The sequence below is a fragment of the Oryctolagus cuniculus genome, chromosome 1 (genome assembly GCF_964237555.1).
Source record: "Oryctolagus cuniculus chromosome 1, mOryCun1.1, whole genome shotgun sequence".
Classification (NCBI taxonomy): domain Eukaryota; kingdom Metazoa; phylum Chordata; class Mammalia; order Lagomorpha; family Leporidae; genus Oryctolagus; species Oryctolagus cuniculus.
Genome location: NC_091432.1, coordinates 144,952,435 through 144,976,103, shown reverse-complemented (window position 1 = coordinate 144,976,103; position 23,669 = coordinate 144,952,435). Strand labels below are relative to the sequence as shown.

The following is a 23,669-nucleotide window of genomic DNA, read 5'->3' as shown; positions in this document are numbered from 1 at the left end:
AGAGTGGCATTCATGAGCAGTCCAGTGTCTCTAATGGGGGGTGGGGGTGGGGTGTCTCTGCAGTGTGTGGGAAACACAAGATGGCAGGAAAGCTGTATGGTGGCCAAGACGCGGCGGCTGCCCGGTGGCCATGGCAGGCCAGCCTGCTCTACCACAGCGTGCACCTCTGCGGAGCCGTCCTCATTGATAGCCGCTGGCTGCTTTCTGCTGCCCACTGCTTCCTGAAGTGAGTCCTCCTCCATGGGGCCCCAAGGGGAGGGAGAAGAAAGAGGGGGAGGAGAGCACGGGCAGGGGTCCCATACCTTTGTCCTCTGAGCTTTGTTCTCTTTTAAAAGTATATATTTATTTGGAAGGCAGGGTTAGAGAGGGAGAGACACAGAGAGATCTTCTGTCCACTGGTTCACTCCCAAATGGCTGTAAACCCTGGGACTGGGCCAGGCCAAAGCCAGGATCCAGCAGCTTCATCCAGGTCTCCCATGGGGGTGCGGGGGACCACACACTTGGGCCAACTTCCATTGCTTTTCCAGGTGCCTTAGCAGGGAGCTGGATCAGAAGTGGAGCAGGCGAGACTTGAGCTGGTGCCCATCTGGATGCCCACGTCACAGTCTCTGGCTTAATCCCTATGCCACAATGCCTTGTTTCTGAGCAGCCAGATGCCAAACAACCTGCACTGTGTCGGCCTCTGACCCACAGTTCCCTCTGCTCTCTTCTCCCCACCGCCCCCTCCATGAGCCTCCCGCTCATCCGTTGTGCTCATCTCCAGCAGAAACCCCAGCCCCTGTGTCTGTTCCCAACCCATGTGGGCCCTCAGAGCAGTGGCCATGCTCGTCTTGGCCATCAGAAGTCCAGAGCATTTCCTTACCATCGCCTACACCCTTGTGGGTCACGCTCAAGGCAGCAGCCACGGAAAGCCTGCAGCTGGGCCATTCTTTTGTCACTTCTATGAACTGAGTGCCTGGGAGGTGACATGGGTTCCACTGTCCCCGTGTGCCAGGATGCACGATTGGGAGGTGTGGGCCTCCCTGACCTGGAGAACAGTGTGGACAGTGGGGAGCCTGATTTTTGCCTGACTCTGCTCTGATTCTAGACAGATATGGAGGGATCCAGGGGGATGGGGACATCCCAGCCCAAGCCACGGACTCTGGGGGAGGGCTGAGGGTCTGCAGGGCTGCCAGAAGGAAGGGCTGGGTGTGTGGAGTGTGAGGGAGCCTTCCAGGTGGACGAGCTGTGAGAACAAAGCCACCCCAGTGGCGTGGTTCATCCGTATGTTGAGGAGCAAGGAGAGCAGCCTTCATGCTCTGCACATTTCACAAATCCTACATGAGTCTTTACCTCCAAGTGGAGAAGTAGCTCTGGCAGGGGGCAGGAAGGGTTGGCCAGCAGGTGGGTGTTAGGGAGCTTTGGAAGGGCCACCCTGGAGTGGGGGTTGGGGCAGAGCTACTGTGTATAAAATAAAAGGGCTTGATTTGATGAACCTGTGAAGGCCCCTTCCAGCGCCTGCATTGTATACTCCCCTGATTTTAGAGTGTTGGTGGGAAACCTTATGTGCTGAGATTGTAATGCATCCATCAGGGGGCTGGTGCTGTGGCACAGCAGGTAAAGCTGCTGCCTGCAACTCCAGCATCCTGTATGAGAGCTGGTTTGTGTCCCGGCTGCTTCACGTCCAATTCAGCTCCCTGCTAGGGGCCTGGGGAAGGCAGCAGAGGGTGGCCCAAGTGCTTGGGCCCCTACCACCTACATGGGAGACCTGGATGAGGTTCCTAGCTCCTGGCTTCAGCCTGGTTCAGCCCTGGCTGTTGGACCACTTGGGGAGTGAACCAGTGGGTGGAGGATCTCTCTGTCTCTCCCTCTCTGTGGCTCTGACTTTCGGGTAAATAAAAAAAAATTTAAAAACAATCCATTGAGCCTGAGAAAGAAAGCTCCTGACAGCTATGAAAGGAGACACAAGCTGCTTAGTGTAATGGTGGGGTACAGGGACACATAGAGGTGTGGGCGGTGAGAAGGTGCAGAAAGAGCATGCTGGACCCAAACTCGGAGATGATGGTGATGATGGCCTTCCTCCTCCAGCAAATCGAAGGCTCTTGGGGACTATAAGATTCTGTTGGGAAACACCCAGCTGTACCAGCAAACCCAGCACACCCAGAAGATGTCCGTGAGCAGGATCCTCACGCACCCAGACTTTGAGAAGCTTCACTCGTTTGGGAGTGACATTGCAATGTTGCAGCTGCACCTGCCTGTGAACTTCACCTCCTCCATTGTCCCTGTCTGCCTCCCAGCCCCAGATGTGCAGCTGTCCAGTCTCACATCCTGTTGGATAACTGGCTGGGGAATGCTCACTGAGGAGAGTGAGTGGGTGTGAGGAGGCGGGAGGCTGTGGGAGGGGAGTGAGCAGGAAAGAGGTGAGTGTGGTGCAGGGAATAAAGCAGGAATAGTTCAGCCCCACCAGGAGGCCCATGCTGGCTTCGGAAGCTGCTGGATGTTCGCACTCGGAGCATCAATTCCATGACCCGTAAGATGAGGACTGAACCAGGGAGGGTCCTTCTGGCCTTCAGAAACCCTGGACGCAGGCTCTGGAAGTCCAGGAATCTTGTACCACTGCAATCAAGAATCCTAATCTTTGTTGTCATACATTCAATGTTTTAATCAGTCATGGATCTGAGATGACTTGCTGCCTCTCGCCCATTCCGGGTCACCACCAAACACCTTGCTTTTCCCTTGTTGTAGAAGGTGTTGGGGGGAAAAGTGGAAAGAAAGTATCCTGTCCTATGAGGCATCATGACATAGTTAAAATGATCAAGACCTTGGAATGTTTAACCCCTCTCAACCTTGCCTTGCTCTTCTAACCTGCGTTGGCTGTCTGCTTCATAGTCTTGTTAGGTGAACTGAACAGAGGAGACAGTTTTGGTTGTTTGCTTGATTGATTGAAGGAAGAGAAATGTCCACAAAGTCTTATGGGTAGCAGAGTTTATTAACGAATGAGTGTTTATTCTTTGGGAAAATGCTTAGATATAATAGTAATGTGGATTAGAACATATCCTTGTAACTCTGTATAGCATCATAATTTGCTATAGTGTTTCTCAAAAGAGATGCTACAGGTCTTTGGACAGAACTTGTCTTCATTGAGTGGTGCTTGGGCTGGATCCTGCCATAGCCTGATAATCAGAAGCACTCCCTAATCAGATGACAACCCTCCCTCATCATACACATGCACACACACACACACAGACACACACACAGAGGTTTATCCTTGAGGGGAGGATGATCCCTGGTGAGCACACCTGTTTTAATATCCCAGTCCTCACCCAGGGCTGTGGAACCATGTAGGTACTCCTCTGACTGCTACCTCCCTGCCAGGGTAGTCCATCATTTCTGGCTTGCAGCTCCTGGACCAGTCTCTCAGCATCCACACAGATGTAACAGAGTCTTACTTTTCAAACAGAAGTCCCCATTGTTCCCTGTTCCCTACTCTCCACTACCTTCTCATTTACACTTAGAATAAAACCCACACTTCCTACGTTGGCTGTAAGCCTTGCATGCTGTCAGCACCCTGATCCATCCTCTCCTATCACACCCCTCTTGCACCCCATCCCTGTCACAGGGCCCTCTTGTTTCATCAATATGCCAACCCCATTCCCATCTCAGTGTCTCCAGCTTTGTTGCTTTACTGGCCTAACTTTCCCTCTCCTCCAATGTTTGCAGAATTAGTTTCTTCTTTATTTTATAATCCAGATCCTCTGCTGAGGGGTTTTTGTTAATCCTTGAGCTAAAATGAGTATCTCCAGTTATCACATCTCCACATTTTATTTTCTTCATACCACTTAATAGATGTAAAATAATACAATGTATGTTTTACATGCTTACTGTCTGACCTAAAAATGTTCCCGTCTATCATTAGTGCCCCAAAGATGCTTCTCATGTGGATAGATGAATAGATGATTGAGTGAGTGGAGAGGTGGGTCACGTATGTGTGTGTGTATGTGTGAGGTTTTGGTGGGAAGAGGTATGGATAAAAGGATGGGTGAGTGGATGGATGGGTAGTATGGTTGGATGTGTTGACTGGTGGAGGGGCAGATTGGTGGGTGAGTGATGGAGAAATTGATGCAAGGTTGTATGGACAGGCACATGGATGGAAGCATAAGAGAATAACTGGTGATGTGAAAGAAGATGGATATGTCAATGGTTGGAGGTGTAAATGAGAGGGTGGGGGCTGATGGTGGATGAAGAGGTGGAAGAAAGGTTAGCATTGGATGGGGAAGGAATTGGGTGATTGATGAGAGGATGAGTGGGTCAGTGAATGGTTGCTAATCCTCACTGAATGGGCCGTGTGTGGTGGGATTTAGAGGAGGTGTTAAGAGAGGGGAAGGGAATTGGATGAGACGCTGGAAAGGTTAGAGAGATAGGAGAAGAGCTTCAAGGATGGGTGGGAGAGTGAGGCGGTTTTTAAGCAATGTTATGAGGAGATCCCTGTGTGAGGGTCACGGTGAGCAGTCGGAAAGGGTGTGGCTCAGAGGAGGGTAGGTCAGGGTGACTTGGTGAAGCCTCAGCACACGTCACTGACCGCCTGTGCTTTTTTTTTTTTTTTTTTTTTTTTGGCAGAGCGTCTTTCACCTCCTTTCAATCTCCAGGAGAGTGAGGTGGGCCTCCTTGAGAACAGGTTATGTAACTTACTCTATGGGCAGAGAACTGACTCAGACAAGTACTACATACATGAAGAGATGGTCTGCGTGGGGAACTCCTCGACAGCAAAGTCCATCTGCCGTGTGAGTAAGGCCCCTTCTGTTCTTCCCCGAGGGGTCTCTGTTTCATCTGCTCTCCTTGTGAGGACCCCTGCCCTCCAAGTTTCCTTCCCTCTGCATGTCTTCCTCGGGCTCCATTCCTCAGCGGTTTCCCCCCCGAGTAACCCCTTCCTGGGCTCATCCCAGCAAGAGCGCACCTGCTGGAAGTTCCCGCAAACAGCATCCATTTTCATGGCAGATTTTAAACTTCTTATGGAAGTATGACATAACAAAACGAATATGTGGTTTGTAAGTGTGTAGTTTGATAACCTTTCCCACACTCACAAAACGTGTTGCCAGCACCCCCAGAAGCCCCACTTCATAACCTATTGTCTTGATGTTCAAGGGTATCCACCAATATCACTTCAAACACCTCCAGTTAGATCCTACTTCATAGCAATGGAATGTACAGCTGGCACTCTTGTGTCTTAATGTTACATTTGTGAGATTCCCACATGACGTACATATGGTTATGATGCATTCATTCTCATTGCTCGATTGTGTGCTGCTGTGAGAATGAATTCTATGACCACTTCCATGCTTGGGGGCTATTTGAATAGTCTTTAAGTTGGCCATATTTTGAGCAGCAGAGCTATGCACATTTTGTATTTGTCTTTGTAGCACAGATGAGCGTTGTTTCTTCCATGGTGCATTTCCTATTTGGCCATGAGAAAGCCTTGCTGGATGGAAAGGGGTGTGTGTTTGCCTTCCTCTCAGCTTAGCACACAGCCCTGAACGAGAGGCCGTGTGTTCTCCAACACTTGGCATTTTCCATCTTTTCTCATTTTGGCCATTTTTGGGAGTATATGATAATTTACGATTTTAACTTGCATTTTCCTGATGACTAATAAACTTTATTTTCATTGGATGTCTTCTGTGAAATTTCCCTTCCAGATTTTTCTAAAGCTCTTATTTTTCCAAGGAGTTATCTGATTTTTCTTGTGGCAGCTCTTTGTGTTTTCTGGATATAACTCCACTGTTAGATGTATGGGCTGTCTGTAAAAACTAAGGCCCAGAGACAGAAAGTGAGTAGGCAGAAGTGAGTGCTACAGTCTGGGCCCAGCTATGGTGACCATGTGGTCCAGTCTCCTGAGCTGTTCTATACATGGCAGTGTGTGTGGAGAAATCTTAGGGGCCTGGGATCAAAGACTGTATTCTGTCCCCTGGGCTTGCACTGTGGGTTCTCGTGGTCTTCCGAGCTGGCATTGTCTTCTGTAGTGGGGGATTCTGGAGCCTCCCTCACATGGTTGTTGAAAGGATCTTGTGGTGGGTCCACTGAGAACCTCAGAATGCGACCTCATTTGAAAACTGGGTCTTCATAGAAGTATTTCATCAAGAATCTCAGGACAAAACCACCTTTATTGTGGCCCCTAAGTTCAATGACTGAAGCCCTTATGGGAAGAGAGGGCAGGGGCAGGCACATCATACACTGGTTACGAGGTCACTTGGGGTGCCCACATCCCATATCAGAGTGCCTAGGTTTGATTGTCATTCCAGCTTCCTGTTAATGTGTGCCCTGAGAGGCAGCAGTGATGGCTGAAGTAGTTGAGTCCGTGCCGCTCATGTGAGAGACCCAGATTCAGTTCCCATAATCTACCTTCAGCCTGGCCCATCCCTAGTTTTCTAGAGTTTTAGGGGAGTGAACCAATGGATGGAAGATGTCTTTCTGTCATTCTCTGTCTCTGTCTCTCTCCCTCTCCCTCTCTGCCTTTCACATCAATATAAATACAGCAATTAAAAAATAAAAGAGCATCCATAGAGGCACACATGGAGACATGGGCAGAGGTTGGAGTGATGCAGCTAGAAGCCAGGAAACATCAAAGATCAAGAGAAGCAGGAAGAGGTGGGGGAGGTCCTCCAGTAGCCTTCAGAGGCAGCACGACATTGACAACACCTCAATGTTTTCACTTCCAGCTTCCAGAGCCATGAGAAGCAGTTTCTCTTATTTCCAAATCACCTAGTTCATAGCACCTAATTTTGACAGGGTTTTGAAACTGAATACACTTAGCTAAGATCATCATGTTAGCAGAATGACAGATTGAAACCTAGAGGCTGGGGTTTCTTGCCCCGTTCTGAGCACTGAGTCACCCTGGCAGTGGGAATGGCTCATTGGCAATTCAGTTCTCATTTTTGTTCAGTGAAGGGGATGAGCTGGAAGGGGAGCCCTCAGCTCCCTGCCCCTCCTGGTGGGAGGAGGTTCCAGGTCTGTTGATTCCATGTCCCTACACCCCTCATTGCTTCTTCTTCTTCTTCTTCTTTTTTAAAAAGATTTATTTATTTTACTTGAAAGAGTTACACACACACACACACACACACACACACACACAAAGAGAGGTCTTCCATCCGCTGGTTCACTTCCCAATTGGCTGCAATGGCCAGAGCTGTGCCAATCTGAAACCAGGAGCCAGGAGCCTCTTCCAGGTCTCCCACGCAGGTGCAGGGGCCCAAGAATTTGGGCCATCTTCTGCTGCTTTCCCAGGCCATATTAGAGAACTGGATAGGAAGTGGAGCAGCTGGGACTTGAACCAGTGCCCATACTGGATGCCAGCGCTGCAGGTGATGGCTTTACCTGCTACACCACAGTGCCCCCTCATTGCTTCTTTCAGGCTGTCTCACCTGGCCCACCTCCTGAGAGTCTGCTTCACCCACAGGTAGAGCAAGGGGCCTGCTGAGTGCAGTGCTAGGGCCTGGACCTCCTCTCCAGCGTGGCCCTGCACCTGCCTTCTCCTGAAAAGGCCATGTCGTGGTGTCTCAGGGCCAGTGCCCTTGACTGTGCACCTGATGGGCACACCGTCATGCACCCACAACCCTCCCCTCCTGTTGTTCCTTCCCTAGGCCAGGGAAACCGCTGAGCTGGACTCCTGAGAGTCCAGGCAAACACCCCTGCCCTCCCTCCTTCTTTATTTACCCCATCCGTCACCACTGCCTGTCTCTGAGAACCCTCAGGATTCCTCCCCTGCCTGACCTGGTCCCCACCTCCTCCCCAGGGCTCCCTGCTCTGCCCTAAATTGCACCCGCCCTACCCAGAGTGCCAAACAGCTCTGAGGAGAGACGTGCTGTGGGGTGACTCAGTGCTCACACTGTGGGCCAGGACAGGCCAGGCTGCAGTCTGTAATCGGTCATCCGCCTGCACTGTGACCTTAGCCACGTTTCCTCACCTGGAAATGGGCTTGCTTCCAGCCTCCACGTCTTAAGGTTCCTACAGAAAAGTAAGCACATTGCTTAACAAGTGTTGGCGCTCCAGTTCCAGATCTTGTCCATCTCCCCGTGTCTGAGCTGCACTTGTTCTTAGTGCCTGTCTCAGACCTGTCCCTGTACCCATAGTGGGAATCACGGTGATGACCCATTGCTTGTGCTCTCTCTCTCTTTCACACACACACACACATACACACACACACACACACACACACACACAGTTTCCTATGTCTACATTAATGCAAACAAATCTCCCTCTGCATGGGGTCCTGAGAATTGGGACTTCCTCTGTCTTCTTGGAGCTCCTCAGTGGCCTTGAGGAGTTTCCCTTCAGTGCTTCTGCCACTGGCCCAGAATCCAGTGTGGTGTTTGTGACCAAGTGGTTCCTATGCATTAGTTGCCGAGGACTGGAGTAGACAGCAGACCGTGACCACTGTGCAGTCAGGCCTCCCGCTGCCCTCACAGCTGGGTGGTGGCACCGTGTGAGGAGGGCTAGGGCACTCAGGGTAGGGGAGCCACCGAGGAAAGCAGCAGGGGCAGCCAAGACTCAGTCCCACTTGCAGGACTCTGAGTGTGAATTCCCCCACACGCAGTAACAAGTCACCACAGACCTGGAGGCTGAAGCAGCTGACACTGAGTGACTTACAGGTCTGGAGGCCAAAGTTCAAAATCGAGGTGTGGGCACCCTTGTTCCTAGTGAGGCTGTCGTGGGGATTCTGCTTCCCGCCTTGTCCAGCTCCTCAGGGCAGCTGCGTGCCCTGCCCCACAGCCCCTTCCTCTGTTCTCAAAGCACGTCCATCCAGCCTCTGCTTCTGCTCTCATATCTTTTCTGCCTCCGAGCCCCTGCCTTCCTGTTTCCCAAATAACAATGATGGGGTTGAATGGGTCCCATCATCCTACTCCAGGGTCATTGTCTGCTTTCAAAATCCTTGGCCCCATCCCACGTGCAGAGTCTCTTCTCCCACACGAGGTGGTGTATTCACAAATCCCAGGGATGGGGAAGAGGACAGTGCGGTGGCCATCAAGTGACCACAGTGTCCCTTTTCTCTCCCTGTCAATGGCCTCTTAACCTTTTCCTCTGTGCCGGTGTCTGATTGGTCTCATCCCTACCTGTGGGGAGCAACTCGGACTAGACTAAGTTACTGGAATTAAGACTTATTCTATGCATCTGCTCTCCCACAATATGGCGCTGAGAAGGGAGAAGCAGCTTCTACACAGCTGCCTCCAGTTCAACCAATAAACTGTAGGACTTACTCCTGATTGGAGGAGAGCAGCGTACTCGGCGTGTGGGTAGCAGAGTTGGGATTGGTGGAAGAGGACTATAAAGGAGGAGAGAGACAACATGCACCAGGAACATCTATCTGAAGGAACACCTGTGCAGCCCCCGAGAGAGCCGGCTGGCGGTGTGCCGCTCCCCTGCGGAAGTGGGGAAAGTGGCCAGGGGGAACCGCCCTTCCACGGAGGTGGAAGGGATGGCAGCCAACCCGGGAAGAACCAGCAGCAAACCCGGGGAGGGCCGAGCAGACAAAAGAACAGCGCAGGGTCCTGTGTCGTTCCTCCACGAAGACGGGGAGCGACACCTACCTGGTGCCTACCAGCTGGGTTTCCCATGCCTAGTGTCGGACTGACCTGTAGGAAGCCTCTGGTCTTCAGTGGCCCCCTCCTTCTTGGTGCACCCCTCCCTTTCCCTTCTTGTTTGTGCCAACTGCATCCTCTTTCCATGGGTCTGGCACAGTCCAGTTCTGCTTCCTTTTTCCTGTTGTGGCTGGGGAGACTTTCTGTGACCATTGATATAAAAGTTCTGCTCCTTGGTTGGTGTAAGTGCCCTGGGGCAGGTGCTTTTCCTGTCTACCTGAGTTTCCCAAGAACAGCATCTGTCACCAGGATCCAATGTTCAACCTGCACAATGGAAAGAAGGACAGATGGTCTGGCCATAGCCCTGCTGTCCATCCTGAGGGCAAACCTTTTCTTTGGCCCTACTTTTGGCCCAGGAAATAGGGCTTCTGATGAGATGACCCTGCCCAGGCAGAATTTCATGACTCCAGTGCCCCACAGCAGCTTTCTAGAGATCCTTCACACTGATGTGGGTTGTCTGCACCTGGCCTGGGCATAGGGGTTTTCTAAAGATCCACAGCTAAGAGGCTGAGGGAGCACTGCAGGCCCAGAGAGCAAGAAAGGAAAGGGACCTGGGTGGAGGGAGCTCATGTTTATAGTATCTAGGCCTTGTACAGAGGCGGTTGCTGGCCACTGTGCTCACACACTCACCTCCTCTCGGGCTCTGTACATACAACAATCCCTCCAGACCTCTGGCAGTGTCCTCGGTGGGCATGCAGAGTGTGGGTGGAGAAAACCGCTGATAGATTCAAATGTGGGATCAGCCACCATCAAGGTCAGCTCAGGAGCTTGTTGGTGTTTGAATCCAAAGTCCCACCTTTGAGTCTGGTCTGATGTGGCTGCAATTGAGCCCTGCAGTGGAGGGACAGTCACAGATCCCCAGATCTTGTCACATGGTTTCTCCAATCTGCTCAGTCCCCAGTGATACCTCCCTTCTCTTTCCACAGGGTGATTCTGGGGGCCCCCTTGTTTGCCACCTTCCCAACACCTGGGTGCTGGTGGGACTGGCCAGCTGGGGTCTGGACTGCCGGCACCCTGTCTACCCCAGCGTCTTCACCAGGGTCTCCTACTTCGTCGACTGGATTAACGGGATCAAACGGCTCACATCTTCCCCAGACCCAGCATCTACTCCATCCTACACCTACTCTTCCTTGCCTGTGAGGGCAGCTGGTTCACCTGGACCCTACACAGCCCTCAGGGCTGCACAGACCTGGCTTCTGCTGTCATTTATCCTCAGGGCCTCCCAGAAAGCCTTGATGTGACCTGGGGGCATTCAGCACCTTCTTTCATGCCATGTACCAGTCTGTGCTTGCAACCACCTGTTTCTCTAAATCGTTTCTTGCCCTTTGGCTTTTCTGCCCACCCCCAAACCAAGCTTGGCAAAATCAAATTAAGTCAAATAAAATAGCTGCCTTGCCCTTCTTCTGAGCATTCCTGATCCTCAACACTTGGGTCAGCAAACTGGACTTCACAGGAAGACTTTCAAGTGTGGGCTCCCAGGAGGAGGACAGGAGTGTGGGGGGACACTAAGAGGCCCCATTGTGTAGAAAGCTACAACTTTGCATTCATAGATGCTGCCTGCCACTGGAGCACCTAGTCCTTCAGCGGGAGTGAGATGTAGCACTCAGGGTCTATAGTGCAGGGGGTCAAAGGCTACCTCAAAGCATAGAAGCAGCGCTTTTAAGGTTTGGTGAAGGGAGGGCTGGGTTCCAGTGGAGCCAGGTGGGAGGGAAGTACCTGGGACACAAAGTGATTAAGCACAACTGGGGTCTAGGATCATGTCATGAGGACTAGGAACCTGGCCTGGGACTGAAGGACTGGCAGATGGACATGGGGGCTGGAATGTGGGCTGGAACCAAATGGAGGAGGCCTTGAGCCCAGGCAAAGAGCAGAGGTGAAGGCCAGCAGTGCTCAGAGGTATGGTCTTGAGTCAAGTCTCATAACTTTTCTCACCAGAGCCCATATCTGCAGAAGTGTGATATGCTGTCAATGTCTTTCATCATCATCCTCCCATGGACTTAATTCCTCCTGTCTTGGATACAGGCAGTACAGTTCCTGCCTCTGGTATCCACACAATGCATGGCTGGAGGTGGGCATCACTTTCTTTTTTATTAAAATATTTTTAATTTATTTTTTAAGGAATACAGATTTTTTAAAGTTTTATTTTATTTTAATTGAAAGAGTTACACAGAGAGGAGAGAGAGAGAGAGAGAGAGAGAGAGAGAGAGAGAGAGAGAGAGAGATGTGGGGAGCAACTCGGACTAGACTAAGTTACTCGAATTAAGACTTATTCTATGCATCTGCTCTCCCACAATATGGTGCTGGGAGAGGAGGAAACAGCTTCTACGCAGCTGCCTCCAGTTCAACCAATAAACTGCAGGAGCTGATCCTGCTCCTGATTGGAGGAGAGCAGCATACTCGGCGTGTGGGTAGCAAAGTTGGGATTGGTGGAAGAGGACTATAAAGGAGGAAAGAGACAACATGCACGAGGAACATCTAAAGGGAACATCCGGATAACATCTGAGCAGCCCCCGAGAGAGCCGGCCGGCAGTGTGCCGCTCCCCCGCGGAAGTGGGGAAAGTGGCAGGGGGAGCCGCCCTTTCCACGGAGGTGGAAGGATTGGCAGCCAACCCGGGAAGGACCAGCAGCAAACCCGGGAAGGGCCGAGCAGACGAAAGAACAGCGCAGGGTCTAGTGTCGTTCCTCCGCGAAGAGGGGGAGCGACAGGGGGGGGGGGAGGGAAAGAGAGGGAGAGGAGAGAGGAGAGAGAGGTCTTCCATCTGCTGGTTCACTCCCCAGTTGGTTGCAATGGCTGGAGCTGTGCCAATCTGAAGCCAGGAGTCAGGAGCCAGGAGCTTTTCTTCCAGGTCTCCCACATGGGTTCAGGCGCCCAATGACTTGAGCCATCTTCTACTGCTTTCCAGGCCATAGCACAGAGCTGGATCAGAAGTGTAGCAGCCAGAACCCGAACTGGTGCCCATATGGGATGTTGACACTGCAGGCTGTAGTTTTACTTGCTAAGCCACAGTGCTGGCCCTGGAATACAAATTTCATAGAACTTTAGGAATATAGTTATTCTTCCCACCATACGCACCCTCCCACCCACACTCCCACCCCTCCTCCTCCTGCCTCTTCCCTTGCCAGTCCCATTCTTAAGATTCATTTTCGGCCAGTGCCACGGCTCACTAGGCTACTGAGATCTACAACCAACTTATATTTGACCAAAGCTAAACCAATCCCTGTAGCAAGGGCAGTCTCTTCAACAAATGGTGCTGGGAAAACTAGATTTCCACATGCATAAGTATTAATCAAGAACACTACCTTAAACCTTACACAAAAATCCACTCAACATGGATTAAATATCTAAATCTATGACCAACTGGGACTAGAACCCAGTGTGCTGGTGCCGCAGGTGGAGGATTATCCTATTGAGCTGCAGTGCTGGCCAGGGTGTTGTATTTTATCAAATGCTTTCTTTCCATCTATTGAGATAATCATATGATTTTTGTTGAGCAGTTTGTTAATGTGATGTATCGTGTTGATTGATTTGTGAATATTGAACCATCCTTGCATACCAGGTATAAATAATTCCCACTTGGTCCAGGTGGATGATCTTTCTGATGTGTTGTTGGATTTGGTTGGATAGAATTTTGTTGAGGATTTTTGCATCTATGTTCTTAAGGGAAATTGGCCTGTAATTCTCTTTCTTTGTTTCATCTTTTTCAGGTTTAGGAATTAAGATGATGCTGGCTTTATAAAAAGAATTTGTGAGGATGCCTTCCCTTTCAATTGTTTTGAATAACTTGAGAAGAATTAGAGTTAGTTCTTTAAATGTCTGGTAGAATTCAGCAATGAAGCCATCCAGTCCTGGGCTTTTCTTTGTGGTGATGGACTTTATTACTGATTCAGTTTCCATCTTGGTTATGGGTCTGTTTAGGTTATCTGTATTTTATGGCTCAATTTAAGTAGGTTGTATGTGTCCAGGAATCTCACCATTTCTTTTAGGTTTCCAAGTTTGTTGGCATGCAGCTCTTTGTAGTAATTTCAGATAATTCTTTTTATTTCTGTGGTTTCTGTTGTTACATTCTCCTTTTTCATCTCTAATTTTATTGAGATTATTAATTTTTTGGTTAGTTGGGCAAATGATGTGTCAATTCTGCTTATCTTTTCAAAAAACCAGCTCTTCATTTTGTTGATCTTTTGTATTGTTTTTTTTATTCGATTTTGTTGATTTCTTCTCTAAATTTAATTATTTCTATTCTTCTGCTTGTTTTGGGTTTGGTTTGCTGCAGTTTCTGTAGTTTTTCTAGATCTTTGAGATGCATTGATAGCTCATTTACTTGGTGCTTTTCTAATTTCTTGATGTAGGCACTAATTGCTATACACTTTCCTCTTAACACTGCTTTTGCTGTATCCCATATGTTTTGATATGTTGTGTTGTTGTCTTCATTTATTTCCAGAAATCTTTTGATTTCTCTTTCAATTTCTTCTGTGACCCACTGTTCATTCAGGAGCATGTTGTTCAGTCTTCATGTATTTTCATATGTTCTAGAGATTCCTGAGTTACTGATTTCTAGCTTCACTCCATTGTGGTCTGAGAAGATCCAAGGTATGATTTTGATTTTTGAATTTGATGTGACTTGGTGTATGGCCTAGTATGTGGTCAATCCTAGATAAAGCCCTTGCACTGCTGAGAAGAATGTGTATTTTGCAACTGTAGGATGAAAAGTTCTGTAGATATCTGTTAGGTCCTTTTGGTCTATAGTGTAATTTAAATCTGCTGTTTCCTTGCTGATTTTCTTTCTGGTAGATCCGTCCATTGCTGAAAGTGGGATATTGAAGTCCCCATTACTATTGTATTGGAGTCTATGTCTTTCTTTAGATCCTTTAACATTTATTTTAAATAGGCAGGTGCCCTGTAATTAGGTGCATATACATTTATAATAGTTACATCTTCCTGTTGAATTGAACCCTTAATCATTACATAATGCCCTTCTTTGTCTCTTTTAACAGTTTTTGTGTTAAAGTCTTTTGTCTCCTATTAGCATGGCTACTCCAGCTCATTTTTAGTTTCTGTTAACATCGAATATCTTTTTAAATCCTTTCACTTTTAGTTGGCATGTATCTTTGTTGGTGAGATGTGTTTCTTATAGGCAGCAAATAGAGGGGTTTTGTTTTTCAATCCATTCAGCCATTCTGTGTCTTTCACTGGAGAGTTGAGGCCATTTACATTCAGGCTGACTACTGATACGTAACTGTTCCCAGCCCTGGAGATGCTGTGGAGACAAAGGAAAGGAGTGAATGGAGTAGGGGAACCTGCAGTTAGGGGGGAGGGCTCTTGTTCCCTGTTGTCACTGGGGGAAGACAGGAGCATCTCAACAGCTGAGGGCACTTGGACGGGGCAGTGTGGCAGTTTGCAAATGACTCTGTGTGAACTTCAGGCTCTGTTCCTCTAGTTGAGAAGTCTTCACCAGAGGCTATCCTCCAAGTTCACCAGTTCTCAACTAGAGATTGAAACACTCAGCTCTCACTGCCTCTAGAGTCTCCCCAGGGTGTCACTGAAGTCACCTGGGTAGCATCATAGGCATCTCCCTAGTCCTTGATCAGGACTGATGACTTGGAGCCATGTGCTCCTCAGTACTCAGTAGGAGGCTAGCAGACTTGTAAAGCTAACAGGCCAAATGCCCAACTGGCCTAGATAAAACCAGCAGGTTCACAACACTGTATCCAGACCACACCTCAGGCTTCTTTAACTGACACTTTTCATAGAGAACCCTAGCAGAAGAAAACAAAGGTCTGGAAAAAAAGCTCTCCTCAGCCATAGTCCTGAAAGCCTTCAGGATATTGCTGTAATTCATCCCACTCAGTGGGCAGGACTTCTCAGGGCACTGCTAAAACCATGGGGAGCATATACTGGCTACCCTTGATTGCAGGGACTTGTGGTTCTGTGGCCACTCCAGAAGCTATGTTCCCCAGAAACAAGACTGGTAAGTAGATGTTGGGATCCTGAAGTCCTGTCCTTGCAAGTCACTGATGCCTGCTTAGGGTTAGAATGACCAGGGAATGTTACCTGCCAGGGGAGGTGTCTAGGACCTTCAACATTGCTAATAGGTCAGATCAGAATTGGTTGAGGGGCCGGTATTGTGGTGCAGCAGGTTAAAGCCCCGGCCTGCAGCACTGGCATCCCATAAGGGTGTGGGTTTGAATCCCAGCTGCTCCACTTCCGATCCAGCTCTCTGCTGTGGCCTGGGAAAGCAGTGGAAGATGGCCCAAGTCCTTGGGCCCCTGAACCTGCATGGGAGACCTGGAAGAAGCTCCTGGCTCCTGGCTTCGGATCAACTCAGCTCTGGCCATTGCGGTCATTTGGAGGAGTGAACCAGTGGATGGAATACATCTCTCTCTCTCTCTCTCTCTCTCTCTCTCTCTCTCCCTGGATCTACCTCTCTCCCTCTCTCTGTAACTCAGTCTTTCAAATAAATAAAATAAATCTAAAAAAAAAAGAATTGGTTGAAGGAAATGTAAACTCTCTGGTATCCTTCTTTGTGTTGTCAGTGATGGCAAGTGAAGGCCCAGGAAGCAGCAGGCGTGAGCCAGGGAGCATGGGACAAAGTGTCCTGGCACACATCCCTATCTAGGAACCACACAGAGCCCAGTTAATGACAACAAGGCACAGGGCACATGTGTCTAAGGATCAAGATCTGTGTCCTCACGTATAAAAATAACCTTCCTAATTGCTACTCTCCTTCCTTACTTTACTATGAAAACAGGGGTGATTTTTGAGGCACAGCCAGTTGAGCTGTAACTCTGGATGCTACACTCCATATTGCAGCTGGTTTGAGTACTGGCTACACTGTTCTCGTGATCCATCTTCCTGCTAATGTGCCTGGGAGGCAGCCTAAGTACTTGGATTCCTGTCATCCATGATGGGTCCCTAGTAGTTGATGGTGGCTTTGATTTACCCCAGCACTGATTATCTCAAGTAATTGGGGAATGAACCCATGGATGGAAGATCTCTCTTTCTATCTCAAACTCACTCTTTGTTCTGTCTCTCCGTCTCTGTCACTCTGCCAATCAAATAAATAAAATGTTTTATAAAAATAAAGGAAGTCGGAAAAACAGCGATCACTGAAATTTCCTCTGGAAAACCAATCACGCTGCCCAGCTGTGCCTGCTTGTGATGTGAGGATGTGAGTATCTGTGCCACCTTCATCTTTATGGCAAATCCTGGGCAGAGGCTCCCACTATGAGATGTAAAGAGGATGATGTGAACGAAGGAACTGTGTTTCCACCACAGGGAGAACAGTGCAATCCAAGTTTTGGAAGTCAAACCCTATATTTGCTGACATAAACCGACAGCCGTTGTCTCTGGTGGATCCAGACGTCTCCTGCACTGAAAGGAACCAGCACTGGGCAGGGAGGAGCTGGGAGGCTCTGGACCATGGAAGTGGGGGAATCCGCAGCCTCATTTCTGAGGCTATGTCACTGCAGAGTGGGTGAGAGTGAAGCGCTCCCACCAATCAGCTTCCCAGCTAAGCCCATGTTCTCACAGCTTCCTAATATCTAGGACACCCAGGTCAACACCCTCTGAACCACTTCAAGGGGATGGTCCATGCAGCTGGAGTAAGGACCAGCTTAGGTCCTCTCTCTGCCTCCACCAGAATCCTGTCTGTCCTCTCTTCTCCACAAACCCAGGGTGAGGTGACCTGTCTCCTCCATTTAGAAAGTTCCAACCCATGTGCTCCGTCTCTTCTGATCAGTACATTCTCCCCGGAGCATCTTGCTCCACCTGTAGGGACCCTTCCTCTAAGCAGCGTCCATGCAACATGGGCTTCCAGAGCCGCCCCAGATAAGATGTCCTGTGGATCTGCAGGGCTCTGTCTTCCCTCTACTTCAGGCCAATCAGTTTCCCTAGGGGAGATGTCAAATGTGAGTTTCCGGTGATCAGAGGAAGAGCAGGGAGTCTTATTACAGACCCCCACCCCTACAGACTTACTTGTTCTGATGCCACCTCTGCAGGTTGGGCACTCGCCACAGCTGGCTGGCAGCATCCACAACGAGGAAACTCAAGTTCAGGACCCAGACCCTGAGCTGGAGGCTCAGGGTCCAATGGCAGGAGTGGAATGTGGGGCTCAGGCTTCTCTGGTCAGGAAGGGGCAGCAGAAGAGGGGATTTGGTGGACATTCCATGAGGGTTCTGGCTCGTGGGCCATAGCCAATCTTAAGTTCTCTTGAAATTGTACAGTGGCAGCATAGCTCGTTTAGGCAATGTTAAATTGTTTCTCTGATTTCTAGCACTAAGACTGTACTTGGCACTGCCTTTACTTCCATTCCGTGTCAATAAACCTTGCCCAGCCTGCTTCCCACCTGTGGAAATAGGCTCTCAACTAAATTGAACGCTGGCTGTACTTTCTCATTGAATTACAAATTCATAACATGCTTAGGGAGATAAGGTGGTCAGAGTATCAGCAGATCAGTGATGGATTGCAGCATGTGCACTCATCCTGAATGAAGTCTTTTTTTTTTTTTTTTTGACAGGCAGAGTGGACAGTGAGAGAGAGACAGAAAGGTCTTCCTTTACCGTTGGTTCACCCGCCAATGGCCACTGCGGCCGGCGCACTGTGCTGATCCGAAGCCAGCAGCCAGGTGCTTCTCCTGGTCTCCCATGTGGGTGCTGAATGAAGCCTTATTATCCCCAAATACTTCTTGTATCCACAAATAGGTCCTATATCCCCAGATACTGTCCTCTGCTGAAATCTGCATTCTCCAGAGGAAAATCTGACCTTTGATCCCCTTTGATGGAAAGCCACAGTGCATCAAAGAATGATATTAAAGCATACAGACTGACCCAGAAATCCCCACCACCCCTTTTTTTGGTGCTGACAGTGTTTGTTGTTAAATGTATAATTTTTCTTTTTTAAATGCTTTTCATTAATATTGTAACATGAAAAAATTTTGTATATTTCAAAACTTGAATGGAGTATGTAGAAACAGGCTTCTTCCCATGAAACAGCCACCATTTTCCTTTCCAGAGGAACTTCTTGTGATGTGTACATCATTAACTTAAAGTTTATATTCAATTTTTTTTGAAAATGCTTTCAGTTTCAGGTAAACCATTAATTTTACTGATGCTCAGAATGAAGGTATCACTCGTCTGGTTGCTTTCTCTCTCCTGTAGGCTAGATACTTAGGGCAAGAGGCTCTATCACTCATAAAAATCCCACATATTCTAGGGAAGGCACTGGGTCTAGTGGGCAACATGTCCCCGTTCTGAATTGGAGGAACTGCCTGTGATAACTGGCTCTTCTCCCAGCTTTCTGCGAACGTGCACCCTGGAGACAGCACATGATGGCTCGTAGCTAGGTTCATGCCACCTACTGGGGAGACCGGAAATGAATTCCAGGTTCCCAGCTCCCAACCCTCAGCTTTGGCTTGGCCTATGCCTGGTCTTTGAGGTGACCTGGGGAGCAAACCAGCGGAAAGGAGCTTCAGACCTCAGGTTTATGTGCAACAGTGTTTTTATTCTGTCTGCAAGGCACTCGGAACAGCTCTACCAAGATGTTCAGTGGACTAAATGAGAGCAATTGAAGGAAGATCGTGGGACTAGAAATAAAAAACAGCTAGACATGTACCTAAAAGAAACAAACGACTTTGAGACTCTTCTCAAAGACTTAAATTTTCATCACAGGGCAAACTTATATGGGATTCAAGCAATAATTTAATATTGCAGGGTTGATGAGGCCATTGTTTTCACTCACACACTTAACTGATTGTTGTAAAATTTCTATACTACCTGGTACATAGACATTAAGCGGCTCAAATTGTCAAGTTTTACACATGGGAGTAACAAATTATTAACGAAAACATTTGCAAATTGATATTTAAAAACCTGTGTATTAAATTTCCCAAGTACATTAAATGCCTTAGGAATAACTAAGAACGGAGCCAGGAGCCCGAGTCCCTCAGTGTTTCAGGTCTAAAATTCTTGGCCAGACTGTTCTTCCATGGAACCCAGGCGGACTGGGAAGAAAGGAGGCAGCGTTTGTGGGAGGCGTGGACAAGCCTGGGAGACCTGCAGTCTGGAGAGGCTGCAAGCGCTGACCCCAGTGCAGGGGACCGCGCTCTAGGGTGCAGCCCTGGGAAGAGCCCTTCCCTGGGGTGCGCGTGCCTGGGTGGACGTCTGCCCTCTTCCAAACCATCTGGGGTCGTTTCAGACGCGCTAGTTAACGGAGGGACGGTCATGGCGATTCCAGGAGGACTCGTCCTGTCGGCTGTAGGCCCTCACACAACTTCCTAGCACACCCCGCGCACATGCGCATGTCCTGGCGGTGGTGGTGGTGGGGCGGCTTCGGCGCGGACGCGGTCTCCTCTAACGTCTCCCAGCGTCCCTTGCGGCGTTGGGGCCCAGGGGATGCGCAGGCGCGAGGGGAGCGTGGGTTCGCGCTCTCGGCGGCGTTGAGCGCCCCTTACCCACAAGGAGGTCAAGGATACCAGGTCCCGAGCAGTTACCGCGCGTCCCCTAGGCCCTGGGGCGCTCGCACCCTCGGTCTGCGCGGAGACGCTGCCCTGTGCGGCCCGGCGCCCTCCGTGGGCGCGCGCGTTTGCACCGTGGACGTGGGCCCGCGCGGCCCCGGGCGCTCCCCGTGCTCCGCGATGCCTGACGGGACGTGAGGGGGCCCTCATTCCCAGGGGACCCTCGGAGTGTCCCGTCGGTGTCGCTAGCGCTCTGAGCAAGGCAGAGGCTGGGCGGACTTCCTCGGGACTTGAGAAACCTGCGTTGCCAGGGTAGGGTTGGTGAATCGTGGTCGCCTTGCCAGCCTAGGTTGGCGGAAGATGCAGGACTTCGGCGAACATCTTTCCACGAAGGCGCTGTGTGAGAATCACATGCGTGCGTGCAGTTTTTAGTAAAGGCCGTTGTCCGTCGTGCGGTGGTAACTTGCGTGCTGCGCATGTTACTCCAGTGCCGTTTAATGTCCACCGGATGTGTGTGTATTCGTGGGCGTTGGAGGTCAGTGTGTGTTTGAGGATGTAACTTTTCTTATTTGACCACGTGAGGGGGGGGGTATCTGGAAGCGTGGTGTGTTTGCGGGTGTCCTGGTGACTGCAGGAATTCAGGGGATATGAGTGTTTTGATATTGTCTTTATTTAGGGTTTTTTTTTTTCAATCAAAGAATTTTATTTTTTTTAACTTTTATTTAGTAAATATAAATTTCCAAAGTACAGTTTATGGATTACAATGGCTTTTTCTCCCCATTAACTTCCCTCCCACCTGCAACCCTCCCATCTCCAGCTCCCTCTCCCATTCTATTCACATCAAGATTCATTTTCAATTATCTTTATATATAGAAGATCAATTTAGTATATATTAAGTAAAGATTTCATCAGTTTGCACCCACACAGAAACACAAAGTGTAAAATACTGTTTCAGTACTAGTTACAGCATTACTTCACATTGAACAACACATTAAGGACAGAGATCCTACATGAGGAGTAAGTGCACAGTGACTCCTGTTGTTGACTTAACAAATTGACACTCTTATTTATGGCGTCAGTAATCACCCCAGGCTCATGTCATGAGTTGCCAAGGCTATGGAGGGCTTTTGACTTCACCAACTTTGATCTTATTTATACAAGGTCATAGTCAAAGTGGAAGTTCTCTCCTCCCTTCAGAGAAAGATACCTCCTTTTTTGATGGCCCGTTCTTTCTACTGGGATCTCACTCGCAGAGATCTTTCATTTAAATTTTTTTTCCCCCAGCGTGTCTTGGCTTTCCATGCCTAAAATACTCTCATGGGCTCTTCAGCCAGATCCGAATGCATTAAGGGCTGATCCTGAGGCTAGAGTGCTGTTTAGGACATCTGCCATGAGTCTGCTGTGTATCCCGCTTCCCATGTTGGATTGATCTCTCCCTCTTTGATTCTATTCATTAGTATTCGCAGACACTAGCCTTGTTTATGTGATCTCTTTGACTCTTAGACCTATCATTATGATCAATTGTGAACAGAAACTGATCACTTGGACTAGTGAGATGGCATTGGTACATGCAACCTTGATGGGATTGTATTGAAATCCCCTGGCACATTTCTAACTCTACCATTTGGGGCAAGTCTGATTGAGCATGTCCCAAATTGTACATCTCCTCCCTCTCTTATTCCCACTCTTATATTTAACAGGGATTACTTTTCAGTTAAATTTAAACACCTAAGATTAATTGTGTGTTAATTACAGAGTTCAACCAATAGTATTAACTAGAACAAAAAAAAATACTAAAAGGGATAAAGTATTAAGTTGTTCCTTGACAATCAGGACAAGGGCTAATCAAGTCATTGTTTCTCATAGTGTCCATTTCACTTCAACAGGTTTCCTTTTTGGTGCTTGGTTAGTTGTAACCAGTCAGGGAGACCATATGATATTTGTCCCTTTGGGACTGGCTTAGTTCACTCAGCATGATGTTTTCCAGATTCCTCCATCTTGTTGCCAATGACTGGATTTCATTGTTTTTGACTGCTGTATAGTATTCTATAGAGTACATGTCCCATAATTTCTTTATCCAGTCTACTGTTGATGGGCATTTGGGTTGATTCCAGGCCTTAGCTATTGTGAATTTAGCTGCAATAAACATTAAGGTGCAGACAGCTTTTTTGTTTGCCAATTTAATTTCCTTTGGGTAAATTGCAAGGAGTGGGATGGCTGGGTTGTATGGTAGGGTTATATTCAGGTTTCTGAGGAATCTCCAGACTGACTTCCATAGTGGCTTGACCAGTTTGCATTCCCACCAATAGTGGGTTAGTGTCCCTTTTCCCCCACATCCTCTCCAGCATCTATTGTTGGTAGATTTCTGAATGTGAGCCATTCTAACTGGTGTGGTTTTGATTTGCATTTCCCTGATTGCTAGTGATCCTGAACATTTTTTCATGTGCCTGTTGGCCATTTGGATTTCCTCTTTTGAAAAATGTCTATTGAGGTCTTTGGCCCATCTCTTAAGTGGGTTGTTTGTTTTGTTTTTGTGGAGTTTCTTGATCTCTTTGTAGATTCTGGTTATCAACACTTTATCTGTTGCATAGTTTGCAAATACTTTTTCCCATTCTGTCAGTTGCCTCTTCACATTCCAGACTGTTTCTTTTGCAGTACAGAAACTTCTCAATTTGATGCAATCCCAATAGTTGATTTTGGCTTTGACTGCCTGTGCCTCCCGGGTCTTTTCTAGGAAGTCTTTGCCGGTGCCAATATTTTGCAGGGTTTCTCCAATGTTCTCTAATAATTTGATGGTGTTGGGGCATAGATTTAGGTCTTTAATCCACGTTGAGTGGATTTTTGTGTAAGATGAAAGGTAGGGGTCTTGCTTCATGCTTCTGCACGTGGATATCCAATTTTCCCAGCACCATTTATTGAATAGACTGTCCTTGCTCCAGGGATTGGTTTTGGATCCTTGATCAAATATAAGTTGGCTGTAGATGTTTGGATTGATTTCTGGTGTTTCTATTCTGTTCCATTGGTCTATCCATCTGTTTCTGTACCAGTACTATGCTGTTTTGATAACAGCTGCCCTGTAGTATGTCCTGACATCTGGTATTGTGATGCCTCCGGCTTTGTTTTTGTTGTACAAGATTGCTTTAGCTATTCGAGGTCTCTTTTGTCTCCACATGAATTTCAGCATAATTTTTCCAGATCTGAGAAGAATGTCTTTGGTATCTTGATTGGGATTGCATTGAATCTGTGAATTGCTTTTGGGAGAATGGACATTTTGATGATGTTGATTCTTCCAATCCATGAGCATGGAAGATTTTTCCATTTTTTGGTATCCTCTTCCGTTTCTTTAAGATTTGTAATTCTCATTGTAGAGATTTTGACGTCCTTTGTTAAGTTTATTCCAAGGTATTTGATTGTTTTTGTAGCTATGGTGAATGGGATTGATCTTAGTAGTTCTTTCTCAGTCATGGCATTGCTTGTGTATACAAAGGCTGTTGATTTTTGTGCATTGATTTTATATCCTGCTACTTTGCCAACTCTTCTATGAGCTCCAATAGTCTCTTAGTAGAGTTCTTTGGATCCCCTAAATAAAGAGTCATATCATCTGCAAAGAGGGATA

General features: G+C 48.3%; 1 protein-coding gene across 6 annotated transcripts in view; it reads left to right on the top strand.

Moving 5' to 3' along the window:
• LOC100357796 (putative serine protease 47) overlaps positions 1–23,669 on the top strand; it is a 45,845-nt gene that overhangs the window by 3,507 nt on the left and 18,669 nt on the right. For 5 of the 6 annotated variants that reach the window (XR_007924670.2, XR_007924669.2, XR_007924665.2 and 2 more), the window contains exons 2-4: positions 64–226; positions 2,068–2,345; positions 4,597–4,760. Coding sequence is in view for 2 of the 6 variants with exons in the window: in XM_070049952.1 (XP_069906053.1) it covers positions 64–226; positions 2,068–2,345; positions 4,597–4,760 (605 nt within the window). In the remaining 4 variants the exon portion in view is untranslated. Of the gene's footprint in view, positions 1–63; positions 227–2,067; positions 2,346–4,596; positions 4,761–10,531; positions 11,007–23,669 lie in introns of those variants that run through there. The other variant, XM_002708295.4, reaches the window with a different exon arrangement.